Source organism: Bidens hawaiensis, unplaced genomic scaffold (assembly GCF_021521415.1).
Source record: "Bidens hawaiensis isolate Kalapana, Puna unplaced genomic scaffold, B.hawaiensis_p1.1 tig00008655_1, whole genome shotgun sequence".
NCBI lineage: Eukaryota > Viridiplantae > Streptophyta > Magnoliopsida > Asterales > Asteraceae > Bidens > Bidens hawaiensis.
In genome coordinates, this window is record NW_027491625.1 from 208308 (window position 1) to 217252 (window position 8945).

At 36.3% G+C, this 8945-nt stretch overlaps 1 protein-coding gene across 1 annotated transcript; it reads right to left on the reverse strand.

Annotated features, from left to right (window-relative positions):
* Positions 1 to 626: 626 nt before the first annotated feature.
* On the reverse strand, positions 627 to 2867 carry LOC143529706 (uncharacterized). The gene is made up of 3 exons (XM_077025439.1): positions 2540 to 2867; positions 1117 to 1251; positions 627 to 1016 (listed from the first exon to the last, which is right to left on the reverse strand). Exons 1-3 carry the CDS (start codon positions 2864 to 2866, stop codon positions 897 to 899), a joined length of 582 nt encoding a protein of 193 aa, XP_076881554.1. The 5' UTR covers position 2867; the 3' UTR covers positions 627 to 896.
* Between the last annotated feature and the right edge of the window lie 6078 nt (positions 2868 to 8945).

Here is an 8945-nt window from a genome sequence, read left to right on the forward strand (position 1 = left end):
ATTAGACACAAGACTTCTAGTCATTTTATTAGAAAATTTAATGTAGAGTGGTCCCCTAGCCACATCACTGTGATTATTCCTTTTGTTCCCTTGGCTTCCAATATCCATATATTGTATATGAGGTATTTTATATTCATACTATAGTTGACAATCAGGATAAAGTTATCAAGTGCAGATCACTTTCAGGATGTTTGTTCCCATCCTAGAGGTGCATAAACCGGGTATTTTCAAGAAGCGGAACCGGGCAGAAATGGTCAACAAAAGTCAAAACCGGGTCGGGTAGGAACCGCTTCCGGGTCAAAAACGTTTGTTCCCATCCTATCCTTTCATACCCTACCATATAGAGGTGTACACAATCGTTTCATCAAAACCAGTTCGGATTGGAAGCTGGTTTTGGGAGGAAATAATTGAACCTATAGAAACGGGTTGGGTCCAAAAGCAGTTTCCAAACGCGAGAATACAAACTGATCTACAAATCATTAGGTAGGACCAGGCTGGGAATCTGTTTGGGTCAAACCGTTTTTAGCGTGATATTGTGCCAGCTCAGAAACCAGATTACCGGGCCCAAACCAGTTTTTTGCCCATCTCTACCATCATATATGAGTGCAATTTACTTGTACTGTTAACTTATAAAACTGAGGGCTTTGGAAATATATATAATGCAGACTAAAAAAAATTTGAAACCATATAAGAAAAACTATCTTTGACAATTCTTTTAAGTTCTGAAACAATTCAAATCAGTCAACAGTTGTTCAATTTCACAGCTTTCTTTGTAAAAAAAATGTGCACAATCACACACTTTAATAGTCCAGAATTTAGCTCACAATCATTTCTGTCTGTCTATCTGGTATTCGTTAGAAAATAGTTACCAACTCATCATGCGGCTATGCATCCAATCAACCGTCATTAGCCTGGTCTTCCGACTCTTCGTCACCATCATCATCACAGGCATTTAAATTCAAACTCAAACCCACAGTGCCTTTGTTATGGTCTTGCTTTTCGGTACTCTCAGAAACCTGAAACAACAAATATATCCATATTTTAAGACGCTTGGTATGTTGCAGACAACTCACTGTTCATGACAAACGCTATTCTGCACACGTACAAGCGCATTACCTGATTCTCTTCCATCGGCACATCATTCATGTCAGGTTTGGAAGATGGGTCAGCTTCTGGAGCAATTGGGTCATCCTCAACGGGTTTAGCTTCATCAGTCTGCGCCTCATTGTTCTGCTCCTCCAGTAGAGCTATCTGATCATCCATCCACAACAAACCATCACCCAACATAAAACGATCCCTTACTATATTACACAACAATTCCAAACTTTACACGTAATCGGATGATTCGAGTAGAAATGAGAATAAACAAATAAAAGGCACGAAAAAATTCCAGCTTCAAATACTAAGCAAACACTAACGCCTAACGGTCTTCCTGTGTTTTGTAGTACTAGCATTAGAGCTATCTTCGAATGTATTTAATCCAAGTTTTAGAAAACACAATGGAAAATTGAAATAAATGATTTACACTCTAAGCATCAACAACCTCACCACAACATTAGACTACGTGTTGTGGAAAAGAAGATGGCACCTTTTCTGCCACTACTCTGGTGATGATTAAAAGGGAATTGCCCTTGGCGCCTGTTTGAGCAGGACCATGAACGGCGCCCGGCCGCCATTAAATCCACAAACACTCATTCATCCTTTTCAAAACACAAACCTTTTTCGATTTGGTACTTTGTAGATGTTAAACAATTCGTCTGAAACATCCCAAAATTGTCGTGAACCGGCCTAAACTAGCAGTAAATCATGTCTAAAACCCCTAACAATGGTCTACCTGTGTCTTACTTAAAAAAATCCCTTGCTTTTTAGCTTCAATTCAAATTTCAATATATGCATATAAGCTACAACTATAGTAGTACATTTAGATTTAATACCAGGTACAAATTTCTACTTTTTTTCAACTTAAATATGGCCCATTCTTAAAACAATTCCATAAATAAACACAACGATTACATATAAAAGCAATGTTTTAAAAACATGTGCGTACCGGCTACCTGATTTCGGTAAGCACCTGGTATTTAGAGCCCGATAATTTTAGGCGGTTTTTAAAATACTGGTTTTTACCGGTATTTGACTCAATTATTGTTCATGTGTGATATTTGGTTCATGCATGTACCTTAGGTTAATTTTTGAGTTGTATTTATATGAAATTACAGGTAAACTATTCTATCCGGTTCAACCGGTATTTAGAGCCCGGTATTTTTAGACAGTTTTTAAAATATTGTTTAAACCAGTATTTGACTCGATCATTGTTCATGTGTAATGTCTGGTTCACATATCATGTTGTTATCTTTTGAGTTGTATTATATGGAATTACATGGTAAACTATTTAATCCGGTTCAACCGGTTATACAATTTTTAAAATTTAAAACAAAATTAGGTACGAGTAAAATACTGGTTTTTAAAACATGGTGCGAAATAAAACAAAACCAGATCTGGTCAAAGTCAACGAAAAAAATATTAAAAAACAAATCCATACCGGAATATACTTCATCTTCCGGCGAGGCGGTTCATCGGCGGCGGTATCGTCATCACCATTGGAATGATCGTCGTTATGAGTTTTACGAATCGGTGTCCACTTGTAAAGCAAAATATGAGATGCCTCATTATTATTATTATTATTATTAGTGTTAGTGTTTCCGTTAGAATGATGGTGTTTGTTATTATTATTATTATTATCGGATGAAGGTGTGTTGGGAGTGACGTGGATCCACTTCTTCTTCCACTTTCTGACGGGACCTGTGAACACGGTGGCTGCTCCGTACCGACTTGAGGATCGGCCCAGTCGAGCACCAACGACTTCCATTGGTTTGTTAAGATGGACGGACGGATGGATCGATGGGGTGTTTGTTTGATGGTTTTCGATTTGGTTTTGAATCGTGTGTTAATTTTTTAAGATTGGGATGGGTTAGGTGTGGGGAGGGTGTAGGCTGTTTCGGTTAAATTTATCGTCTTAGTGTTAATCTTAATCTTAAATTTATATAAACGAAACATTTAAATTTTTTTTTGATTGTTCTCCACATTCTCTCAAGGGAGCACCGCTTACTCAAGCACTAGTACCGTCTAAGCATCCCACAGCTGATGAAAGAGTACAGCAACTGGTTGAGCTTCTATTCTAGGATAAGATCTGCAGCTCTTGCAGTAACAGCTTAGGGGGGATTGGTTTGAATAGCCCTATTGACCAGGAGAGTAAGCATTACCGCAGCTTTTCCTCTGTTGCAGGTATGAAGTGAGTTCCATACCATGAAAAAGTCATCATACTACCAAAGATTTCTCATTCATTTGACCCGAATTCATGGGTATAAGTTTCAATAAACCTAGATAATCCTTAAATGAGTTATAACATCTTATTATATTAAAAATTAACTTCACCAAATATTTGATATAACATTCTATAATATAAGGGATATAGTAAAAATTAATATCTAATTTTTTAAAAAGAGAAAACTATGATGTGCCTCTTTGTGTAATATCGGTAAGGACACTATTACCTCTTAAAACTAAATTTCGGGTATTGTACTCATGTGATTTTCTGGTAAGCACACTATGCTCCCTGCAGTGTAATTATTTGTTAAATGGACAATATACCCTGCGTCTTCATTTTCAACATCCCCTTCATTTTCATCTATGAACCCTAACACAAACACAAACACAAACACAAACACAAACCCAGAAAATCTTTGGCTAATAACACAAACGCAAACCCAAAAAACACATAAATCTTATACAAAACACATAAACACATAATAATAACAACACAATCATCATCATCTTCATATCTTTATCAAGAACACTATCTCCACCACTCAAACCCTCCATCACACACCACTGTCATCTTCCCCGTTGCTGACTTCGAGCACCGACTTGGAACCCTAGAACTCGTCGGAACCTTATAAATTCACCAAATGGGTTTTGCTTGTGATTCAACCCTAGAGCTCGCCGGAACCTTAAATTTATAACACCCATCTTCTTCTCCACTTCACCCGCGCCCCGTCACCGTCATTGCACCCCGCTCCCGTCCGTTGCCACACGTCTCCGTAGCTCCACTCCACCTCCCGTCGCCACACCACCGCTCTCGTCCGTTGTCACACGTCCCCGTAGCTCCACTCCACCTCCCCGTCATCGTCCCCGTCGTCGTGTAGCCGTCACCGTAGCTTCTAATCATTCACACACCTTAGATCTATGTTTTTTTTTAAAAAAAAAATCTTGTATAAAACCCATGTGGTTAGGGGTTTAAATCTGGATGAGGATGATGTTTGGTTTGAATTGAATGTGGTTCTTGTTTGGGTTTGGTGGTGGGAGGTTTTCCGGTAGACCGCGGCGGCGATGTCAACGAAGGAGGAGGTTGTGAGATGATGATGATGATCTCTGTTGTTGTTGTTGTTATTGTTATTATTATTATTATTATCATCATCTATTATCTAATATGATTGTTATTGTTATTATTATTATTATTAGATATTATTATTATTTTTCAAATTATTAAAGTGCCCTTGAACTAAACGGTCAACCAACGCTCAACTATCAACTTAAATACGGATACGCTCAACCAGTGGCTCATATTAGCATAATACAAAACACATGGGTTCAATACCTGAAATTTATTTTTCAGGGGTTAATGGTGCCCTTGACGATATTACACTAGGAGGCAAATCATAATTTTCTCTTTTTAAAAAAGATATTATTAAGAATGAATTCTATAATAAAAAATAAGCAAAGCATGAGATTCACCAAACTTATGTAGTTTTAAACCGGGTTATAACTTCTCATTTATTTTGTGAAAACTCTTTCATTATCAAAACCTTAACGGGGCTTTTGTTTCACATAATGGAATAGGGTTGGAATTGGAATTTGCATTAGGTTTGGAATTGGAAAGAATTTTATTTGGGTTTGGAAAGAATTGAAATCTGATTTCATTCTTAATGTGTTAGTTTGACAAATGAATTGTAATCTATCAACACAAATATCATCGCAACTCCAGGCAACCTCACCACCTTCAGGTCAAATACCTGGGTTGCGTTCGGGACTACATTCCAGTCGTGTTCGAGTTGACTAACCTAGTATACGATTTGGGTCTACGTTTTGTTTCGCATTCGGGTCGAGGTCGACGGGTCGAGTCTGCGTTTCGTGTCGCGTTCAGGCCGACGTTCTAGGTCGCGTTTGGCTCGGCGATGAGGATCACGTTCGAGTAAACAGTCAGTAACGCGTTCATGTCGCGTTCGGGTCAACTGTCGAACCGATTTGACAAAATGACCCGAAGCGTCGAACTGAATGCAAACTAACCTAGAGAGCTATGCAATCGATATCCCCAATATATCATCGATATATTAGTGATATATCGGCTCCTTGGCGAAGTATCAGTCAAAATATCAGTACCAATAATATCAACGATATTGACCGATATTTGACAGATACTGAACTGATATTTGACCGATATATAAATGATATCCCCAATATCGCTGTTTTAAGTCTTAATTATCAACTTTTAGTGTTCAATGCTAGTGTATTAAGTCTTAATCAATTATAACTTGCTATGATTGTTAGTGTTTTGCAATTTGCAAAAGGTTAATTTGTTAATGGTGAGAGACTATACTGAATTATTAGTGTTGAATTTGTATATATATGAATTTTACATGATATTAAAATTACCGTTATCTCACCGCGTACCCAGAGAGTCGAACTGAACTGACACGGAGTGTCAAACCGAAGTGAACTGACCTAGAGTGTCAAACCAAAGTGGAGAACATCGAACCGAGCTGACCCGGATCATCGAACCGAACGCACTTTGACGCGGAGCGTTAAATTGAATTAGCCCGGAGTGTTGAACCAAAGCGAAAGCGTCGAACCGTACACGAACTGACCAGATCCGGCCATGAGGGGAGACAGGGTAGTCGACAGCCATAGGCCTGGAATTTTTTTTATTTTAAAAAAAATATATTTTTATGAAAAAAATATGTATAATCAATGTCTTAACACAATTACATGACCACAAGCTTGGTCTAGTGGCAAAGATGTATGACATCTAACAAAGAGGTCGTGGGTTATAGTATTATCTGAGACATTTTTAAGTTTATTTTTATACAAAAGTTTTTAAGCAACTCAAATCATAACCAAGTAAGCTCATTTAAATTTAAATTGTTTAAACCCAATAAAATGTTCATTTCACTTAAGGCCCAAAAAGAATTTCGCCTTTGGCCTAAAAAATTTCCGCCTTCTCGGAGCCGGCCCTGGAACTAACCTTGGGCGTCGAACCGGACGTGAACCGACCCGGAGCGTCGGCCTAAAGCCCTACGACCCGAAGCATCGATCTGAACACGAACACACCCGAAACGTCAACCAATCAAAGATTTCAATGAATTTACTTGAATTAATCCACATTTTGGAAAGATTTGGAATTCCTTTATTTAGAGGAATTTGGAGGTTCTAAATTCTAATTTCAATTATTTGACAACCGAACACACCAAAATGAAATTAAGATTCCAATTTCAACGAAAAAAACACGCTTTGTCATGGGATTTAAATTCCAATTTATTTGAATTCCCATGAATGTTTTGAAACGAACAAGATTCCTTACAATAAATAAAATTAAAATCCAAAAAAATATATAAATATTATAAACGAATAACATAAAATAATCGTAATACGGGTGATGAAAACTAGTTTAGAATATATACATGTAGTTGAAAGTTTAAATCATTATTTTTGAAGTTTTTATAAAGAATCTAGTGAATATTAATAAGGCAGAACATGCAAGTAGTTTTTGTAAATACTAAAAGAGAGTTAACTCGTTTATTAGCCCATTGTTTGATTGGTAACGATAGGTCTTTCTAACTTAACACATCAATTATGCTTTGGTCTCTTCAGTACATTTGCATGTCTGCGTGGTTGTTTATCATGACACACTCATGATCTTAGCTATTCATTCCAACTCCTTTAAATATCAAATTTATTTGGATATTATAAAGCTTGTAAAACACATGGCTTTGTGGGTAATATATAACCCTTGCCCCTTGGCACACCAAAACATATAAAATTTGAGTTTTTATAAAGAGAGACTGATACTTTACACTCTGTAATTTAATTGTTTACCTCTAAAAATCATTTACATACTCGATTTCAAACAAAATTGAAAATTCTATCAAAATGACAAAAAAAAAACGGATTACTCGTTAGTAATTCTTGTGTAAGATCCGAACCATTTAGCTTCAACATACTCGTGCCTTCTCCATGGTGGCACGTGCATCCGTTGTTGCTTCATTGACTTCTTAATAGCGTCACACATTATTCTCACGATTTGTTGGAGCTCGTTGACTGTGCAAATCGTGATTTGGGGGGAAACGTCTAGCAACAAAGCAAAATCTTGTGTTGGTCTAGCTATCTCGAATTCTCCTGCTAAAGATACGTCAATAATGTAACGACGCCCGTTAATGCTAGCGTCGATGTATTCATAACACCCCGATGGTTTCTTTTCCCATTTTGATTTGCAAAGTCCTAAAATAAATAATAATATTCCTCAAAATAAATTTTATATTGAAATAGTACTTTTTAAATAGTAAAACTAACTAAGTCGTCTAAAACTATATACTTATAAATTTAAAAAAGAAAAGTTTACCCGCGTCTAACCCTTGGTGACGCAGCCGAGTCATGAGTTGTAATTTAAAACCCGACAAAGATGGCGATGAACTCACGCGTCGTCGAGCTTTCTGAATTTCGAAAGCTACCTTTCGCTTTTGTTCATCGAATGCAAACAATCTCTTCAATGAATCCTTCATCTCCTCATATCCGAATCTTCACAATCAGAATTATTTCCATTTTGTTCTTCATCAACAACTCCATAGCCTTTTTCGATGTATGAATTAACCAAATCAAACAAATCCATCATTCAAAGTTAATAATTATATGAAGAAATATATAGATGAGATTTGGCTTTATATATGAATCTAATGACGTGAATATGTGGGAAATATGTTGACATGAAATTAGTTCAAAAAAAGTGGATGTATTTATGGATAATGAATGTAGACAGGGTTGTAGCATGTATACGTATTAATTTCTCGCCATGTGATTCGGGGTTGTTAAGTGGTATTTGAAAATTATTTTTTTTTAAACATTATCCATGAAAGATATATAAATTAATATTTATGCAGCCATCATTAGTTTCAAATAAAAGTACTTATTTTCTCAGTTTTAAACGTTAAGTTAAAGTGTCACGTAAACAATGAGACTCTTATATGTCCCTTTAACATCGCATTGTGGTTTAAACCCCCGTCCGAACCCTTAGCCTTGGCACGGTGTTAAAGCTTTATTACCACGTTACATCACGTTTGTCGTCTTTAATGAAACCTTACCACTAGTGGTCTTTGTAAGCTTCTGAAAAGTCAGTTAGGTTATGTGTTAGTGGGATATATTGTGTTTTATCAATATTTAATTTATGATTAATGTGAAATGGGGGTTTATAGGAAATTCAAGTCTTTAGGATATGTGTAAGTGTGATATATATATTGTGCTTTATTGATATTTGATTAATGATTTATGGGAAATGGAGGTTTATAGGAAATTCGTTGACCGGTGAGATGGTCACGTGATTCTTATCATCAATATATACAAAGATTACCTTTTCAACTTTTTTGTTCTTATTTTTGAACGGCCTTTTTCACTCATTAAATAAGACTTATCTTCACAATAAAATTCTCATAACTATTTTATTTTTAAATAAAAAAAATTCTAAAGGCACCCTTAAGAATTTATAGAAAATATATAAAAATACCAATGAAGAAACACTAAGTGACCCCGGGCAGATTATAGGTAATCTGGGGGCTAAGTAATGTTTCCCACGAAGGTTAGGTCCAGCAGAGTAAGTTGTACTTCAGGGAACCTGCAAAACA

What these genes read in the sequence shown, in the direction of transcription:
- LOC143529706 (XM_077025439.1), bottom strand. Translation starts at nt 2,866, where the DNA reads ATGGAAGTCGTTGGTGCTCGACTGGGCCGATCCTCAAGTCGGTACGGA. An exon ending in GGAAGATGAAGTATATTCCG is followed by an intron (nt 1,252 to 2,539) that starts GTATGGATTTGT and finishes ATGGATGATCAG; the next exon opens with ATAGCTCTACTGGAGGAGCA. An exon ending in TGCCGATGGAAGAGAATCAG is followed by an intron (nt 1,017 to 1,116) that starts GTAATGCGCTTG and finishes TTGTTGTTTCAG; the next exon opens with GTTTCTGAGAGTACCGAAAA.